Below are 20765 nucleotides of genomic sequence, written 5' to 3'. Positions count from 1 at the left end.
CATAACCATAGCTACGCAGGTTTCAGTTCAAAGCAAAAAAATGGGCATGAGCATAGGGACAGGTATTAAAAGCAGTTCAGCAAGATACTAAGCATTGTCTTCAGTTCTTAAAGAGGAGCTCTGGTAAGTTGGCATCTCATGCTATCGTGTACTTTAACTGTGCAGCCTTAATACTGTGCTCACTTACCTTTCTGTTGCACCTAAGCAGCCTTCCTCTTATTAAGAATACTGTCACATTCTCTATTCAGGCACCACGCAATTTCTCCTAGTCCTTATATCTCACCCCTGCTGAATGAGTGGCAACACTCTATTATGAAAAAAAAATCCCGTTATGTGCACGTAGTAAGAGCTAATCTCAGTTGCTTTGTTCTATAACAAAGCAAGAAACAGCTGCTGAGATTAATAGGCAATGTGAAGAGGAGGCATTTCAATCCATCTTCAAATCGGTTCATTTTAAGTTTACTACAGAGCAGCAGGATTACCAATATTCTCTGGCAAATCACCAGAAAAAAACAGAAGGAAACATCGTTTTCCCTTACTAAGACGAAAAGGTGTACATATATAGAGATGTCTAGAGAGATTTCTGGGGTTTGGAGGACGTTTCAGGTATGAACAGAAGAAATAGCTTAGGAAAAAAAGCTGACTTCTTTGTTCAGATGCCAACGTTTCCTATCTCAGTTGTTGTCCTGTCATTCTTTTACACTTATCACCTTCCTGTTTTTCCCATTTCTTTTTCTTTTCTTTCTTCTTAGTGGTGACCATGTTGTCTAGCCAGCTGGCTCCAGGGCGCAGATTCTTTCTATTCAAAATCCTGTCAGCATTTTCTCCACAACTTTCTCAATAAAATTTTGAGTGTAACTTAGTATTTAAATGTTTTAAATGATCAAATACTGCATCTTTTTTTTTCCTATTTTTAGCCTGTTGTTCAGATTTGGTGCTTTGCAGTCTAAAGGGGTAGAGAGTCTTCTTCAGTATCATGATTTCAGCAACTTGATTTTATTGTTTAAAACAACGCTCAACAGCATGAGTTTATATCATAAAGAATTGGCAATCAAGAAATTGTATGGCTTATTCAAGTCATGGTTCACTTGCCCAAAGTCAAACAATGTTTTCAACTGCTGGAGGATATTCTACATGTTGGCACATTGGCCTCCTTTGTTGTTTTTCTTTGTTTTAACAAAGATCACTGCACATAGTTGTAATTTCATGCTTTTTAATAACCATCCTCTTCAAGAAATTATACTATAAATTAAATAAAAAGCTGATAAATAAAAAAATCATTTCTCAGGCTATGCATTTATATAGCTTTGTGTAAAAAAAGATTTTTCAAAGCTGACTCCCACTCACCCTGCCTTAGGAACCTGCAGATGAGGTTTTACTCGTCTGTAGATAAATAGGTTAGTTTATGTTAAAACATTCTGCTAAGCAGCTATGTGTTGTCTTATTCCTGTTTTTCAAAGGCTTTTGCAGTCAGATACAAGATGTAATGCCATCTGCTTTGCCAATTATAGTAGATTGAGATACAGGAGAATATCTGTATTGTTCTCATTCAAATTCTATTCTATGAAAAGCATACATCTGTCTTGAAATAGTGCATTCAAAATTCTGTGGAAGACAGGTAAAATTCTTGCTGAATTGGACAAACTTGAAGTTGGCATGGAAAGGGCTAAGTGGACTGTAAACATAGATGAGATTTATTTGTTTAAAAAGCCCTTGTTTGTCCTAGTAGGTCAAGAAAATGATTTTTTTATTTCCTATTAGTTTTGAATATACAGAGACTGTTTGTTTAAATGTCACAAGATAAGGTGCCTTTGTGGAAAACTGGTAACATAATAGTAACTAGTGTGAGTAGAACCCTTATATGGTAAAGACCTGGACAAGTTGTTAGCAATGATATAAGGAAACTTTCACTTTAGGACAGCCAGGTATCAGAACAGGTTGCCCAGTGAGGTTGTGCAGTCTCTATCCTTAGAAATTTTTAAGACCCAACTGGTTGAAGCACTGAGCAATACGGTCTGATCCCGTAGCTGATCCTGCTTGGAGCAGGAGGTTGGACTAGGGACTTCCTAAGGTCCTCAGCTTGGACCCTATGATTCTAAGTCATAGATTAGATAACACAAATTCCTGCATTGCTGCACATTTCACTAGACTGTCTGCTTTGAGACTGTAAAAATGATCTGTTTGACTACTCTTTAGAGAGCAGACTTTGTCAGTGCATTACAAAAGAATGCATGTTCTACGAGGCAGAAGGTGTAAAGTTCCATCTCGATGGAGATCGATCTGCCTCTGAAACGGGGGTTTCAGCCCCGGGACATCTGGGTTCTCTGGTGTCCTGAAAGGCCTGGGACCTTGTTCTGATGGGGCGCACGGGCACTGGTTTTGTGTTAATTGGCACTGTGTTAATTGTGTTAACTCGACACTGTGGTTCCACAGCTGATGCTGCCACTTGATTTGGCTAGAGTTAGCTTTTAGAGTAAGATACGTGAGGCATTTTGCCTGCAGCCTTTCAGTCTTGTTTGTTTACTGGATAGACTGAACAGAGAGCTTAAGCATTGGCTCGTGCTCTTGTGCCTCCTGAGGCGTTCAGTCCGTTCCTCATGGGCGCTTCGCGAGGGCGAGGCCAGGGCTGTTGTTGCATGGAGCTGTCACTCTGCAAGCAAGCGCGCCCGTTGGCCTGTGTGCAGTGCTATTCTGTTCAAGTCCTTTGTACCGCGTTACTTAATGGGTTGAAAAAGCATCTGTGCCGTTACATTCATCATCATCTTAGCTTTTCTCCCGTGTCACATTTCAAAAGCACTGGGTCACGTAAAAGTGGCCAGCTGAAAAGCATCTCTGATTAGCGTGGTCTTGTTTGAGGAAAAACAAGCTGAGCTGAAAATTAAATACACACACATGATATAAATAATTTCTGCTAAGATGATTTATAGTATGAGGAATAGCGTCTACAGTGAAGGTGAAAGGAAACCCAGTCAGGCCAGAAACATAGAAGCATGATTACAGTCATTGAAAGTGGCAGGGAGAAGGGGAGTATCTGAAGCTACCACCATCTCAGCTGTTTAAAAAAATGTTTTTGTTTTTTTTTCCTTAACCAATGAAATTATTGCAGTTTTGTCATTAACTTCACCAGAACTAGGGTTTATCAGCGTAGTTGAGGCCAGTCTTTCGAAACAGGTTTTTTCTGCAGTGTATGGTAAGCTTTTGGAGGCTGTGGTTTGGCAGCACGGCTGAACTGAAGGGACAGCGTGGTTGCCCAGTTCCCTTGGGCTGACAGTGGCATTTGTTTGACCCTGCATTGAGCCGTTCAGGAACCTAAACCAGCAGAAAATCAACACAAGAAACACCAGTGAACGTTGCTCTGCCAGTGTAGCTCTTGGAACTGGCTCACCATGAGGTCGGCAGAGCTTCTAGTCCAAGCACAGGGAAGAGACTAGGAGAAAGAGGGAGAAGTGGCTCGTCTGTATGGTCAAACCACTTTCTTCGACTCCACTTCCCCTGTATTTTAAGCACGCAAACCAGCACTGGAGCTGAAAGAGATAGTACCACCTCTTCTTACCCTTGCTACTTTTTCGCCACAACTGCAGCACTGTCTTCCCTGCCCTGTGCCAGTCAAGAATTTGTGCAGCCACATGCTGAACTGCACTGGATAGTTCGCCTGGCTTAGTTTTGTTGTGATGGATTAGTTTTCACTATTGTGTAGCTGCACAAATGCTTGCACCAGAGCAGGAGAAAGGGTGATATAAGGGAAAGAACAGTTGACCAGGATACTGGGGAGGGTGAGACTGCTTTTTTGACTGAATTGCCAGCTTCAGCTGGCTTAATGTGTCCATGGAATTACAGTATTAGGCAGTGGTTATATCAGTACCTATTATTTCACTGGCCCATGAGCAGGTGTGTTTTAAACACGCTTTCCAGATTTATGAATTTGTCCCTAGGATATTTGGGGAATGTCTTTTCCTTTTTTCCTCCTTGTAGATTTTCTTTGCCATATGCAATGTGAAGGCTGCAACAGCCAGTGAGATTGAGGTTCATATGGCTGATTCTTCCGTTCCCTATTCACTTGCCCCGTTTGTCCCAAGGGCATAGTAGTGAGGAGGCTATATTGTAAATGTTTGCTGGGGCAAGACTTATTTAAGCCAGTTTCTGTACTTTTACTGACTGTCTTTAAACCTTATGATTGACTGGGAAGAACCAACTGGGGAGGAAAGGTGAGGAGAGAAAAATAGCAACTGTGAGGCTAACTCTGAAAGCGCTGGGACCCGGTGTTGTAGAGTGAGATCTTGGAAAGGGCATGTGCTAATGGGAACAAAGGAATGACTGACTTACTGGTAGCTACAATTCTGTGAATATTTTGCTTCTCATATTCATTTCCACTTTCATCAGCCTTTAAAAAGGCTTTGTTGGTGTGTGGACATGTTGCTGCTATGTGTAGGTCATTTGTGTCATTGTCAACAGCATGGATCCTGAAGAGGCAGATGACCTTCACTGGCCTGCTTACCGTACCTCATAGTTCTCAGCATCCCTGCATCTTCCCTTTCTTTCAATCTTTGGTCACACTCTTCTGTCCTCACTGGTCATTTGTTCCTTACAGAAGGAATTGATGAAGAAGCACAGTTTCCTAAACAGGATATTTAAAATGTACTGAAAGAAAACAAGTTATCAAGAAGAAATAAGTTGTAATAAAATATGCACCACTTTTTTTTTTTTTCTTTTCCTTCCTTGTTCTTCAGCTTGAATTAGTTTGTTTTCCTTTTGGAAGCTTCTTTCTGCAGAATATTTATCCATCACCAGCAGTTTTAATTTCTAGGTAGAATGGCTACTACATGATTGCCTTTTATTTAGCACTCTGCAACAGCAGTCTCCTTTTCATCTCCCAGCAAGCAATCATTCGGTTTTTCTCAGAATCTTTGCTATATTCCCAGGCAGTTTTGTAAATGCAGGTGACCCACACTGAATGGAAGTCCATCAGAGCAAGTTGTTGGTGATTTTGAAAATCCACCAGTACTCAGTTGAATGTTTCACACATACCTATACAAACACACAGGAGATTCTGCTCAGAATGTTTTCATTATGAGCTGAAATATTTCTTTGTGTCTACTGGCCTTTCCCTACATCCATGCTGACAATCCCCAGTGAGCCTTTTCTCACTGTCTCATCCTCTGTGTTGTTAAAATGCACCGTTTTGTTCGCCAGGTTCCAGTATTTTGTGTCTTGCCCATACCGCCCTTACGAACTACTGCAGTATTACTTAGATAACTATTGAACTCGATCATTTTCTCCCTTTGGGCATTGTCTGTATTGTGCAAGGTAATTGTGAAAGGTAACGGTGTTATAATTTCTTTGGAACAGCTGAGACTCGAAGAAACCACAACCTCCTTGTTTTGCTTAACTGTCCTCCTCCATCTCAGAAGACAGGTGGTGGTGGAGGAACACACAATTACTCCCCGAGAAAAATTTAAGAAAAAAGGGGAAAAGTGTGTAATGAAAGAAACTTCAGAGCTGCTTAGTGTATAAAAACAAAGTGAAAACTGTGCATCTTTCTGAAGTGCTTGGTGTTTCACTGAAATGTTTTATGTTTCCGTAAGAGAACTGAAGGACAGAGGCATCCTGAAAGGCAGATCTCTTCAGTGGCAAGGCCTAGAAAGCCACCGCTGTGAGTAGATATCATATGCTGCTTCGCTTTCAAACCTTCCTCTCCTCTAGGCTGTATCATTGCTGGGCAGAGGTTAACAACTATGCTAGCCTCTTTGGTGTGTTCCGCTTTCCCCAGCAAAGTCTTTTGTGAATACACAGTCACATCTTCGGTACCTAGGGGACAAAATCAGTAATGAGGATGAAAGCCAAAGAGCAGGGATTCTTCCTTGTGGGAATTGTGATTTGGGACCACAGGCTCAATCGATCTCATGAGTGCTGTAGAAGAACAACCAGGAGCTTCTGGGAACTGGGGAACTCTGCTTAGTTTTGGTATAGGATGTGCAGTGAGTTCAATTTAAATAAATATGTTTTGTGAACAAGGAAGCAGTGATTCCTGCTCAATAGGTAGGAGTAACTAAACCTTTGAGAAGAGGAATATGAAATATATTAGTATGTCAAGTTTGTGCTGAACTTGAGATTCTTTCCTTGCATTCATGCTCCTCCCCTTGGACTGTGCAAAATTAGAATATGTAAGTAAGGGTTTGTAGACCTTGAATCATAGGCAATGAAAACTGGTTACTTGAAAGCATGGAATCCCAATACTCCAGAGATTTCAGTAGTTTGTTATTGCCAGTTGCTGTTCGAGTATCTTATATTCATTATGACTTTGCATTTGACCTTCTGCTTTATAGCTCTGGAAGCCATCATGCCTACTTTGCCTCTGCAGTATTATTTCTAGGACTCCAAGCAAACATTATCAGTCTTCCTAGAGTCTGTGGAGCCGTAGTGAAGGATTTTGTGTGGCAGACACTTTCCAGGGTTGTCTGAAGCAGATTTTGGATCAGAATTTATTCCTTGTGTGGGCACGAGAGAGGCACTGACCTTTGTTTCTCACCAGGACAGCAGGTACAGGTTTTGTGTCTGCCTGGTCTTGGGGAACAGGTGCAGTTCCCCCAACTAAGAGTTCTTCTGCATCTGTCATGGTGTGAGATCTGGGCAGCCACTGCTATAATTACCCAAACAATTAGCCTTATCAATGAGCAGTTCCCTCAATATGAGGGCATATTTGTCTTTGGGTTGGGTAACTTCTGGCTTCCATTTCTACAGTTTCTTTTTCCTACAGTTTAGGCAAATCCAAAGATCTTTGCTCGTGCTTCTTTAATTATTGCGTGTGTTATGTGAACAACTGCAGCAATATGTTGGTAAGTGAGCTTAATTAGGATCTTCAAAATGGGGTGCACCTTGATCAGAAAGCTCTTAGACAGGATGGACGGTGGCTGTCTGAAGGGTGTTGTGGGAATCCCCTCCGCAAGCATCCTCCAGGACGTCTTCGGCTGGGTCAGTTGAAATTTCCTGAGACGCCTGTGCTGGCAGCTTTTGTCGGTGGCGGAGGTGGCAGTGTAGGTGACTGGCCTCCCAAACTGGTCAAAGTTTTGATAAAAACTTTGCCTGCAGTCACCCCACTTTGGTTACATTCAAAACTATATGTTTGGTTAAACACAACAACTTGGAAACAAGTTATAAGGTTATATGATATGATTTGGATGCCGGCATGTGTGCCACGCACTAATGCAGGTGCTGATCCCTGTTATCCCTGTCACTACTGACCTTGCTTAATTCTGCTAAATATAGGATTAGACATAAATTGTGACAATTTACCATTTCACTAATTCAATCTAACCACCAAACTCGAGCAACACACAAAAAAAAGACTTATTCAGTACTTATTTCAAATACTAATTGACAAATGCAGAACTTGAATCACCTCCCCTTACTACTTGTAAGCAACTTTTCTGTAAGCTTTTTCAGCACGAGTTTCGACTCCCAAGACAAGTGTTTATGCCGGTTAGACTGGAAGTGATGCAGCACACAAGCCAGTCCCCAGGCCTCTGTCCCTAGCAATTTCCCTGTGCGCTGGGTAGGACTTGTGATTTGCTCCTGCCTAGCGGTTGGTGGGAGGAGATTTTATTTCCCTGCTAGTGCACGGCTCTATGCATAAAGGTACATGTAGCCATCTGAAAGCGTGGAAAGCTTGCCTATGATTCTGCCAAAGCATAACCCTTTTTGGATTCTCCTCTCATCTCTTTCCCTCTGTCCCACATGTACACCAGTTGGAGCCCTTGTTTCCTTTCCACAAATGCACAGATAATATATAGATTTGACCCATAGTTGGCCTGTCAGGGCAACTTTTTTAAAATGATTTTTAATTGTATACTACTTCGTTATCTTGCTGGTTGTGTGTGGTTCTGCCTAGCAAATCAAAGGCTCAGAAAAAATCTAAGTTCAATCCACAGTTTAGTGTCCCTGTCTACTTGTCTTGCTTGGTTGGAATTGTAGAAGAGATGAAAAATCAAGAGTATTTTGAGCAAATTAGTGGCTAAGTCCTTCAATTAGTTTTTTACCATATGGTTACTTTTGTAGGTTCTGTCTTAATCTTATTGTATGCATTTGTATCTCGTCTACTCTATCACATCTAGTCTGCTTTTCACCATTAAAATTGTCCTAATTTAAACTTGCTGTCATTAAAAAATACATTTTCCTGTCTGATGCTGCTCCTGGAATAGTGAACACTAGTTCCTAAAATTCAGTCTCTTAATGTCTTGGATAAATTTTAGTCCCAGCTGGATGGAGGACTTCATGAAATCAGTGCAACACCTTCTAGAATTGCTTTGGGCTGCTTAGCAATCAAATAGTACCTTTAGTCTCCTTGTCCATGATGCTCTGCAAAGGCATGCATCCTAGAAGACCAAAATTGCTCTCATCCATTACTGTTTACAGAGGCAGGCACGTTTTCTTCCTAATCCGTTGTGGTGGAATGGAAATGTCTGTCTGTCTTAACTGCCGTTGCCCCTGCTACCATCAGCTTGGCTTCTTCCCTCTGAGCTTTTCATCAGACTCCTAAATATAAAGTAATACTTGCCATTTCTGCACCTTTTCTGCCTAAGAGACACATATCTTACTCGGTTATCTCTGCCAGACTTAGATTTTATAAGTTTCTGTAGGCATCTTTGTAACATTTTCTGTTTTCACTGGAATTCATTTGAATGGGTTGAGAATTGTTGTGATTTGCTTCTCTTACAGCAACCACTGTTCTACCTACCTGCTTCTGTTTGCTCTTAACCCCCTTTGTGTCATAATTGTATTATAACTGATACAATGTACATATGTATATACAATGCACATATGTATATACATATGTACATACAGTAGTACAACATACAATAGTGTGTCTCAGCCTATTTTTATCTAAAGACCTGCTACATTTAATGAAGGAAGTCAACAAACCATCTTGCACAGGGTTGCTATAGTGGTTCGTGTTTACACCCAAATACAATTTTGGCTGTACTTCTAATGCTTAATGATTGGTCTTTTTCCTCCTGTTTTGTTTGCATGTGTGGAAATGTGTGAATTTGTTCTGTTTTAGTTTACGTGTTATGAGGGGACAGTCATTTCACAAACCACTTCCGGGGTTTAAAGGAGTTGAAAACGGCTACCAAAGACTGCTTTCCACAGGAAGTCTTCTTCATTCTGTAATGGCAGTAATTCTCTGTGGAATGAAGACAAGTGAACCCATTTTCAATGTGATGAGTGAGGTTTCAGCCACTGGGAATATGTGGTTGATTTTCTGGGTATATTCTTTATATCCTGACCTTTTGGGCAAAGTAGGTAGGAGCTCCCATACTTCAATTAAGACCTTTTTTTTTTTTTTTTTTTCCCCCTAAGACATTTTCAATGCTGAAATTTTCCGTTCTCACTCTGCCTATGAGTGTCCTTAACTGCTGCAGGACCATCCAAATAGCCACTCAACTGGGCAATGTGGCAGCTTTTCTGATTCAGTTGTTTTCACCTCTTACAGGAAGCAGCCAACATACTCCATCTAATGCAGAACAGGCTGAAGGAAGAGGAGCAGAACCTACTTAAGAGTGGAAGTAAGTTGCATTTCTTCACTATTTGTTCTAGCAGAAAGATTGTTAAGTACCAGCTGCTCTATATATAAGTATCCACTTAAAAGCCTGAAGCTGAGCAGAGATGGGTCAACCACGTGGGAACAGAAAGATAGAGTCAACAGACTATATTGGAAAAAGTGGAATGATAATGACTCGAAAAGGACAGCAGTGAAATTGGTAACCTAACCTCCATAAAATGCTCCTGCGCCTTGCGAATTTTACCTGCAGTGCTGAGGGGTGAGAGCACTCCCTCGTTAAACATACTATGCAATTGCAGAGAGCAGATTTAGCCTTCATTTTGCTATTCAAGCCTGCAAGGACTAGCTGTGGTCTCTGCCATTGTCCCAGCACAATGGAATTGCTTGTGAAAGGTCGGTGTGCTAACAAATTTGGTTAGATTTCATCCAGCAGAATGCTTGCGTGTAGGTGAGTAGTCCCACTGGTGTATGGGACCGCTCGACTGCCTCATGTTACACATGTGTTTGTGTGCCTTGCAAAACTGGAGTACAGCTCTTGTTCTCAGTAGTTTGCCTGCTGCATGTGTGCCCTGGAGTTTGGTTTTGTGTACAGGCTAATTCCTTGTGACATGTGTACCAGGTCATAACTTTCACAGATGAAAAAAACCCTCAGTTTGAAATGCTCTTTAATTTCAGTGATCTTCAAAGAGTGGTCCATGTTGGCCTGCTTGAATTTCCTTGATTTTGGGGTACCTACAAAATGTGAAAGCAATTAAAATTTGGGTTTTTTTTTCTTTTTTTCTAAACTAACTTTTAATTAATTAGAATCCTAGCTGAGGATCAGAAGAGAATAATAACCTCTGGAGATTTTGCAGAAAGCTCACAACCCAGATTTTGCTCCTTTTGAGTTAAGCATCAGCAGAACTTCCTCATTAATTACTGTATGAGTTTAATATTGTAATATGTGCATTTTTATATGGTGGAGAAAAAAATAGAAGGAGGATTAATTCTCAGGATCAGAGGAAGTACATGAAAGCTAAAGTTACGCATGATGGTTTCAGTTTGCTGGCAGATATTCTGTGAGCAAGCTCGTGAAAGAGAAAACTCACTCCTTTCTGCCCATCTTTAATCTCATCTCTTCATGGCAGTGCAGTGCAAAGTGAAGAAGTTTTAGCTGAAACATACAGGATGTTTAATATCAATGACAAGAATGTGGAATTGTTTCAAGGATTTTCTTGAATGAGAAATTCCATGGCCTGCTATCTGCCAGGTGCCAGGGTAGGTGTAAGTTCAATAGGGGAAGAACATTTATGATTAGTAGTTAGCACCGTGAAGGATAGTGTGAAGATTTCCTTCACTTGAAAAACTGTTTGGTGATTTTGCATCTCTGAAATACTTGAATCTTGCCTTTTAATGAGTGATAGAGACTATCATAGAGAATATTACCATAATACATCATTATTCAAGTATTTAATTGTCAAAATTAGGATTTATTCTAGTGATAAGAACCCCAGGATCGTGGTTTCATTGTTGGCTCATTTACTGATTGTCCTATAACCCTGGGCAAATGCAGCGATCTTTCTGAGCCTTTGCCCGTCGTCGTCTGCATACAGCTTTGAAGTCTATGGGGTTGCAGAAGTATAACTGAGAGAATAATTTGACTCTTGAAGGCTGTTTCCCCAGGCATGAGCATGGAATACGGCTTCATTACTGGATGCTGTAAGATTAATTTACTGAATTTTGTAAAGCTGTCTGAGACGGCCATTTGCTATCAGATAATGATCAAGTACCAGCCTTTGCTTTCCCTTTAGACCAGACCCCACTCTCCTCCTCTCATTATTAGTTAAATGATGCCCTTTATACAATTCAAAACCAAGATACTTGTTTTGGTAAGAAATGCAGAGGTTGGTATCTTAAATGACATGGTGCCCTATTAGGGGTATGTTTACAGAAGGGTTAGTATAACTCTAGGATCCTGGTCACGAGAAAAGGCACATACTGTGCACAAAGGGAAATAAAGAAACAGCAGCAGAATCAGTGCAGCTAAAAAAACCTAAACAACTTTGCCTGCCCAGACCACCCCAAAAGTTAATTATAGTGAAATTCGCACTCGAAATAGAAAGCATGATAAGGGATGGAGTTTCTGCAATCGAGGCTTCCCAAGAGCCCTACAACCTTGGTCCGGCAGTCAGTGATTTTATCAACGTGTACTATAAGCATCATATATATTCTGGGGAAATGGTGTAAAGTGGAACAGGCATGAACACTTAAACCTTATTTTACCCATATTGTGAGATTCTGTATGCCATATCCTCGTCCTAAGATAGGATGTTGCCCTTTTAACGAGAGATGCACGGAAGATAGAGAAGGGCTTTTCCTCACCATCAGAAAGATCTTTCTAAAGTAGGTTTCAGAAAAATGCTTATTCCACTTGCATTTTTAAGTAAACCCACACGTACACAGCAAAGTGCTTTTATCATAAGTTGTCATCTGTATTCAGTTTGTAAAAACGAACAAAAAAACCCCACCTCTGGACTTAAATGTCTGGGCCTTTAAGTCAAGTAATATATTAATGCCTGGTCACAGAGCTGTTAAAGCAGGTCCTGCAATGCCTTGGTCCTGCCTACATAATGTGCTCTGGAGTCAAAGGGATTACCTTCTTTCCCATGCAGCCTCCCTCGGTGGAAAGCAGGCAAGCTGGCCTGGTGTCTCCTAATACCCTAAGACTCTCCATGTGAATCTTCAAGGTCCCCGAGTGGTGCTATTAGCTTCTTTTGAATAGACTTCTTGTTTTCCTGCACAAAGGTGTTTCCAGATAGTGGTCCAGTGCCTCCTGCAAGGGAAGGGAAAGGTTCTCCAAGTCCCGTTACACTTTGTCCCCAAGAGCTGCAAACCACTTAATGAGGCTCTTCCAACAGCATAAACAGGAATCTGTTGATAAATTTGTTACAATTAACTGATAAAAGCATTCGTCCTGTCCCCGTAAGCACTCTTACCTTTGCGTGCCTTAGTAATTGATGCACTTCTCTTGCTGTCTGAATCCTTTGACCTTTTCTACTGCTAATTTGGTAAGAAGTGATTGCAAATTAACAGTTCGTTTCTCTGCAGCAAAAGTTGCCGGAGTTCTAGACAGCTCTCCCTTTAGTTTCAGGCTGAACTAACTCCAGAGAAACCTAAATCATAGCCTATATTTTTTGAAAATGTGTTATGGAAGATAGGTTAAATAGTGCAGGTCCAGGTTAGGAATATAGAAAGCTGCTAGATAAGTCCTGACACTTGCATAAAATTTGCCAAAAGCTTTGGTGTAATTCAGTAACAGCTTGGTTCTTTTCTTCTGCTGGAATACATTGCAAATCATCTCTTATTTCTCACAGAGCATCTCCATAAAACTACTGCACTAAAAAAAGCTAATACTAAGTTATGTGAAAAAACATTCTTAAATTATGTGAAGATGTCAAACTTTAGATACAGATCAAGCTTTTAGTATTATTTGCATGATGAAAATACACGCAATTAAGTATTTGTGGCAGTACAAAAAATGTCTTGCGATGAGTGATAAGAAAATTGCTGGTATTTTTTTGTAATCTTTATTTCACATAAGGCGCTGCTGGAGAAACCAATATACAATGTGGTGTTTGTCATACAGCGGGGTATTTTTGACACGCTTGCTGTCCTTGTAGCGCATCCGAGGTTGGTGCAAGAAACAAGTGCCAACTGACAGGAACGCAGGGCTCAGTTTGACTGTGGAAAATGGAATAATGACTCTTAAAATATTGTATTAGATGCTGCTCAGATGACCACTGTGAAGACCATTGGTAGAACTATTGTCAGACAGAGATACATGAAGAGCTGCTCTGGTAATGGCTTGGTGTGGAAGGAGGGGGCTAGGAAAGTCACTGACCCCAGCAGAAATTCAGGATTTATTTCTTCTGGTTCATCCATGGTTGAAAAAACACGTTTGCTGAGCAAAAAGGAACACGTGGCAAATGTTCCAGCCTAAAAGACACTTTTTGCAGACTAATCAGCTTGTTTCATTTTCCTTCTTTCTGTTAATTTTTGTGTCTGTTTAAAAGTAGAAAATATCAAGTAAAGCAAAAAACTTAAAATATTTGGTTTTGAAAATATAAAAATAAGCCCTCTAAACTTTCAGAATATTTCCTGCATTTCTTTTGGCCAAAGCTATGCTCAGGATTTGATTTCAGTTTGCAAAAAAATTGCTGTAAAACTGCATTTTTTCCTCAATGAATATACTACTTTGTGCAACAACTGTGCCGAGCTTCAGCTAGGTAAATCTGAAAGACTGAAGATGTAATCACAGGTTTGTCAGTGCAGTCCATCAGCCCTGCGGAGTCTCGCTTGGCCTGTAAAACGAATGGATGTTCATGTTACACAGGATTGTGAATTTGCAGTAGTTCAGCGTTGTTCGGCAAAACTCCTGTCCCGACAAGATTAACTGATGCTTCTGTAGAGCTTGGATTCTGCCCGATACACGCCCAAAACCTTTTCTTGGCAAGGGCTGCTTTCTCTTTTGAACAGGCAAGTAAAATGTGCTCAACTTCATCGTCCTGCTCGATTAAGCAAAGCAAAGAGATGTGCTTAGGGTGGCAAATCACGGGACGCTTGCAGTTTGGTGTTATCCTGACTCTCGTGTACTCTCTCTAGTCAGGAATCGATGCTTTGAAGGCTGATAGGCGATAACCAAAAAGCCCTATTGCAACAGCTGTCGCATTTGCAGGGTAGCAGTAAGGCGCTGGGTAATGCCCAGGAGGGCTGGGAGCCCGGGTACCTTTGCTAATGCTCGGCACCCTCGCCAGCGGGGCGCTGAGACCATCTCTCTTTTTGTAACAGGCGCTTGGAGTTCGTCCACAAATCTTGTGTGTTGCCTGCTAGATAATTGCAAATTCGTGTTTTAATTCAGTAGTGCTTTGATGGATTTTTGGCTTTTAAAGACATTAGAAACTGTTATGGTCACTGAGTATGACCTCTTCTGTAAAATGGGCCAAAAAGTATCTTACCTACTCGTTCCTGAGCCAAGACTACAAATCCTGGTTTAAATGGAACTTGTCATTAACAATTATTTTTAATGATTTCAGGTGACAGAGAACTGTTCCTTCCCCAGGCAATGGTTAATTATCCTTACTGTTAAAAATGTGAGACTTGGATACTGCAGCAATAGGCCATTTTGAAATAACCAAGAGATGTAAGAAAATGCCCTTAGACGCAACTCTGCAACATGCTAGTTGGGGTTTATTAGTATGTTCTTGCCCAGTTTTAGTGTGTTAAGGTCTGGACACCCACACTTTCTGCTGAAGTTTGTAGGAGCTGCAGGGGCTTGGAGCTTGGTCACTAGCTCTTGGTACTGCGATGAATTTCTCTCAAATCAGATGAGTTTTTTGGTTTTTTTTAATTCAAATTGCAGAGCTGTGAACATGTAACTGTTCAGGTTGATACACATGACTGGTTTCTCTGAGTTTGAGACAAGACGTGAATATGAGTTTTAGTAAAATTGAGACTGAGACTTTCAAATGAGAACTGAGCTCCACTCTCCCTTAGCTCACATTAAAAATCTCAATCCCCCCATTTTTTTCCAGTTCTGAAATTTCCTTGTATTATTAAATAGATTTTATTTTTGGATCAAGTGGCTGTCAGTTACCCACTTGTTTTTCTCATAATGTTGCTTCACCAAAATCAACACCTTACTGAATTCAGTAATCGCTGTGGAGCCAATGCTTGTGTTTTCAAAGCAGTGATTTTTATTATGAAATTATATGCTAAACAACATTTATATTTAATTCTAAAGCTTCTCACTAAACTATGCGCCTTATGCTCATTATCTGCACCCCAATACCTTATTTTAGTTGCATACATTTACTTGAATATTTATGCAAACAAACAAATCTGTAATGAAATCACTGTAAGTTATTAAATCATACTGTTTTTCTTTCAAACATTGCAAACTACCTAAAATTAAATCATTATCCATATTAATCGGTCCAAGTATCTGCCCCTTTTCTCTCTGGAAACAGCACATGTGCTTTGGAAGCAAATAACGTATCTTCTGAGAGCAGTGTTTTTCAGCTATGGCCAGTATGTACTTTTTACTGCTGAACTGGTTTAATTGACACTAATGTAGTTGATCAACATTTCTACTTCAGAAATTTTAAAATGTAAGGAGAGAGAAGTCCAAAATGCCGAAGTTCAGTATATTCTCTCTGACAGTCTCATACTTTGCCAGTGCTGTCAGTGCATGAGAGCAAATCACTACAGTGGGGAAATGGGCCAAATGCAGTTTATAGAGTCTCTCTGTTGATTGCCTTTTCACAGTAAAAATACAGGGTTTAGTAAACAGACCAGCATTAAGCTCCAGGAAGCTGCCAGCATTGGCTTAAATTTAGGCACATGGATTGCTGAATCACAGTTTATTGTTAAACGTCAAATAATCTTCATGTAAACCCATGCAAATCTCATAAGCCAGCTGCATTAGAGTGTGTTCTGTACTTCATGTACCGGTATGTGTGGATTTGGAGTAGTATGCTTTATCGTATTCATTGCTTTATGCTGATACTAAGAGAAACGTACGTTTTCTCCATAAAGAGTATTCCTTAGCTCCCTGGAATTCATGCATCGTCGTTTCTATTAATGCAGTAATAGCCAGTGAACGACTGTGACTTCTCCTAGGTCAGCAGGTAGTTTCCCTCTATGTGTTGTTAAGTGAAGCTTCCTGACTTGTCATCTTTTCATGAATAACAAGAATATTTTGCTGAAAATTGGACACAGTGGGCATATACGATGAGAAATGTCGGATGCTAGAACCCTGTAGTCCTCTAGATAAGATGGGTCACACAGAGCATTAGCCTAGTGTGCTGTTTAATCCCATTAAGAAGCCTCTGCTCAGCTTGTCTTTATCTTGTGTATTTAAATAAATTTTCAGCAATATGCTCTGCTTCTGCATCCTTGGTATTTTGGCCTGGCATAATTCTGCTCTGCTGGTGATAACTCCAGCAAGGCAGAGCTGGGGTTGGTGATAGCAGCTCCTGAGCCATCCATCACAGAGTGCTGGGTCAGAGCAGGACATTTATTTTTTTGTAAGTGAAAACGTGCTGGATTTCTTTCTAAATGGTTTGCAGGAGACTCACAGGCACAGATTTTATTGATGCTGAATTTGCATTTGCAGTTCCCTTTTTTCTGTTCCTCCAGCATGCTTTCACTATAGCAGCAGGCTTATGCTTCATATTAGAGTTTCAGCCAGACTAATGAAAATCCAAACTCTTGCCATACACTCGTAACAAGAATTGTTTCAAAGTCACAACTTGGAAGGAAAAAGGTTGCACTGTGTTTATGTGCTGCTAATCGCCTGATGAATCTTCCTTCATTTTTTTTATTGAAGAGTAATCCAGGATTTTTAAAGGCAGAAATGAAAGCTAGATGTTCAGTTGCTCTTGGCATTACTTGTTGAGCGTAATTAGGAAACTTGGGCGGTAGAGCTGGGACGCAGGGCGTGCTTTCCAGGGGCTGGCAGTTGTGTGCTATTGCGTCCACATACGGGCTGAACAGGACAGAACTGCAGCTCCATCATTAAGTTTAAACATCTAAGTTAGTGGGCAAGAAAGATAAAAGAAATGTGAATAAGAGGGAGTGGAGAGTAACTAAGAAACCGAGAGAAAGAAAAAAAGGGCTGGGTGAGAAAAAGCTGTGTTTAAACCATCTCCTTCCATAAAGAAAAAGCTTGGACCCCTCCAGCCGTCATTCTCCAAAGTAGCTACCACTTCTATCCCAAGGCACGGGATCTTACAGCAAGTCCCATTTTCCAACAGAAAAATGTTGTGGGGAATTGTATGATGACATGAGCTTCCTTTTAGCAAGTGGAAGTGGGTCAGAAATGGCTGGAGTGCGAAGGAGTGCGCTATGGGGAGTTGGAAGGGTTCATGTAGTTCAGGAGAGCATTAAGCCACAGAGGAAGATGGGTATTTAGGGAATAACATTTCTATGTATATTAAAGGAAGATGGCAGATTCATTCCTGTTTTTTTTTTGTCTTCTTACCCCTGCTTTTTCCCAAGGGAATTATATTTTACACTTATATCTGAGAGTCTGCTGCCACAAGTGTCTTTTTTTTTCTTTTTTTTTTTTTTTTTAAAAAGGGTTTCCAGAAAAGTGAAGTATAAAATTAAAGTCCCGTGTTGTAACAGCAGTCCCTACCCAGAGCAGAATCACAGCACTGCACCTCTCTGCCGAGTGAATGCTGTAAGCCTAACGACACCCGAAGCGGTGTTAACTGGGTTTGTCACTTTGGGTTATCAGCAGAAAGCCCTGGGACCATTAGTCTGCATCTCAGCTGGCAACTCGTGCTCAGGAGGTCCCTGGGAAAAGGATAAAGTGCTAATGGGAATGAAACTGAAGTGGTTTGGCAAAGGAATCATATTGGCCCTCTGTGGCATCAGCCCTGGCCAGTGATGCTGGTGGCAGGAGTACCATGTTTGACAAAACCTGAAAAGGAGGAATTGCTGCTCAGAAAAACAGAGAAACAAAAAACAATCCAAAATAAGCAAGACAGCATTTTGGTAGTTGCCTGAGAACCATTGCAGATGAAGCAGTCTTGCTATTTAACATATAGAGCGTGAACCAAAGTCCTTTAGGTAGACTACACATTGCTCTTCCCAAGGTGTTTGCCTGGGCAAGGTCTAAACAAAATCTAGCTTTCCTGAATACCAGGTAAACAGAAACAGTATCCAGGTCACACTGCAGTAAGTGATTCTTTCACTTGCCAAAGAAGAAACTGCAATACAAATAGAAATCGTAGCCAGCGCTGTTATGAGCTTCATAATCTTACCAGGATATCAGATACATCCCTTGCTATTATGTTTTGTCATTAACTTAATATTGCAATGAAAAAAAGATTATGGAAAAATGTCTAGTATTTGTACGTTGCCTGCTAATTAAATATTGCAAAGATATATCAGCTCATTACTAATCATAAATAAAAGTGGTTATTTCCATTTTCCACGGAGACATGTGTATAATTAAATGAGCCTGGGAAAGGATTGCCTGTTTTCTCTAAATAACTAACTGGTATTGTTGTAGCTGCACGGGGTGATGACCTAACACCGAGTCCGGCTGGGTTTGTCACAGGGCTGTTGATTCCACAGGCTTGTGTAGATCTGCCATACGCAGCAGTCCTTGCCAGAGCACCAGCTCTGAGCCGTAGGGTCAGCTGGCGTAGAGGGGTTCATCAGAGAGTATGTTAAGCCTCCGTCAGCTGAGGACCTGCCTCATTGACAGACTGTTTGAGGGCTCAGTCTGGAGAGCCAGGGAGTCTGCAGAAGCAGGTTGGCATGAACAGGAATGGGGAGGGGGGGGCAGAAAAGCCCATGGGATAGAAGGAGACTTAAATGGAGCAGAGCCTCTTCCAAACCTCCTACCTGCTTCTGAGCCCAGTTGGACAGCTTCAGAGGAGACTTGGAGGAGAATCAGTTCAGTTGGTCATGCTTGTGAGGACCAAGATGGGACTGGTACATCTAACGTGAAGAACAGTCTGCCCTCTTCCTTCTGCAGACACTTTTACACATTTGAAGGTTTTTGCCATCCTTTCATACAACTGAAGGACAGTTTAACTTGAGTTCTTAAGGTTTGTTTCAATTCAGTGACTGGGGAACGGGAGTCAGGACTCGGGAGGATTTGATTGGGATAGGAAGGAGAAAATGAAAAGGCAGATTATGAAAATATCTGGAGAAGTTCCTGCACCTTGGGAAGTTCTCCTGTTCTTCCAGGCATTTTGGGTTTAGCCATAACTAATTCCATTTATGTGGGATGTTACATTGTGCTTTTCTAATCTATGATTAAATGAAAGGTAAAGAGTCTAAGGGGACATTTTTTGGTATTGCTTATGTCAGGGTAAAAGACTTGGAGATATATTAATAACACCACAGTTTCCAAAGGCTTTTAAAAGATTTTTATTCTGAAATCAATTGCTGAAATAGCACATTCTGACTGTATATATGATTCATAGCCAGGGAGTATATTTAGAACATTGCCTTTATGGTACAATCTGAGAATTGTCTCAAGGGTTTTTATATTGTACATGCTGTTCATCTCAACTTCTTTGGCACTGATGCCTACAATGATGCCTTCCTTAGTGAGGACCAGGAGGTTGGCTGTTTCCGTGTGCTTGTCAGCAGAGGCAATGCTCTGTCTGCTACCACATTTTGAATTCATCTTGGTCTGTAACAGAGGCAGAGACTACTAGCATGCTCTTGCATCCAACTGCTATTCTGAGTTGTTGTGGGTTGGCTCGAATGATGTTACTCAGCTGCTTTTGTTTTATCCAGATAATGATGATTCTGACGTAGAGATTCGGGAGGATGAAGGATCCGATAGCGAAGAGAGGCAGATAATGAAGCAGCGCACAGCCATGGAGACCAAAGTGCAAGGTATCTTAACCTTTCCTTAGTTTCCTTTATTCAGAAGAACACGCTGAAAGTGTCTGAATCACCTTAAATGCAAGATCCTTTACAGTTCAAGGACATTGCAGAGTCCTCTTGAGCTTCAAGAGGACAGTATTTTGCAGAAAAAATACAATGCTTTCAAGGGAGCATATTCGGGAGTATTTTCTGGAAAGAGTACCACGTGAGAAGAATCCTCCCTTGGTTTTGCCTTGCAGATTCAGAAGTAGCTTTGTACAGAAAGCCTTAGAAAAGTAATTGCATTTCTCATCGCAAAGCATTTCTTTTCCTTTAGCTCTAGACACTAGTCCTGGTAGGGTCATCTTCAAAAGGAGACCTTTACTGAGTTCCTAAAGCCACTGTCACTGACGCAGTTATGGGTGCAAGACACCTGAATTATTTCTTTCATGGAAAGACATCTGGCTTCTGTCTCTGCTTACATGTAGTGAAGTTTTAGCCTCCGACTGCTGATTCCAGTAGACTCTGGGCAATAGGAACTCAAAGAAATTGCTGTCTGAGGGGCTGTGTTTCACTTAGGTGCAAAAAAAAAAAAAAAAAAAAAAAAGTTCTACCCAGCTTACAGTCCAGCAAAATGAAACCACAAAATCTGGCTAGCTCTCATTGGCATTTTTGTCTGTTGTGAGTGATTTTGACCACCAGCAAAAGCCCCTCTGGGTTCTGGATGAAGTACCAGTGCGGATAATTTCATGTGCCAGTACTTCTGCTCAAACCTGTTACTTGGATAGACTGCAAATGACTTTTTTCTGAGCCTAATTCTGCTCTCCCTTCTCTG

At 40.9% G+C, this 20765-nt stretch overlaps 1 protein-coding gene across 2 annotated transcripts in view; it reads left to right on the top strand.

The window, feature by feature from the left end:
• CLUAP1 (clusterin associated protein 1) overlaps positions 1–20765 on the top strand; it is an 80519-nt gene that overhangs the window by 45864 nt on the left and 13890 nt on the right. For both annotated transcript variants that reach the window (XM_067306208.1, XM_013939980.2), the window contains exons 9-10: positions 9488–9560; positions 19859–19960. In XM_067306208.1, coding sequence (XP_067162309.1) covers positions 9488–9560; positions 19859–19960 — 175 coding nt within the window. The remainder of the gene's footprint in view (positions 1–9487; positions 9561–19858; positions 19961–20765) is intronic.

Source organism: Apteryx mantelli, chromosome 16 (assembly GCF_036417845.1).
Source record: "Apteryx mantelli isolate bAptMan1 chromosome 16, bAptMan1.hap1, whole genome shotgun sequence".
Classification (NCBI taxonomy): Eukaryota; Metazoa; Chordata; class Aves; order Apterygiformes; family Apterygidae; genus Apteryx; species Apteryx mantelli.
This window is presented reverse-complemented; position numbering and strand designations above follow the sequence as displayed.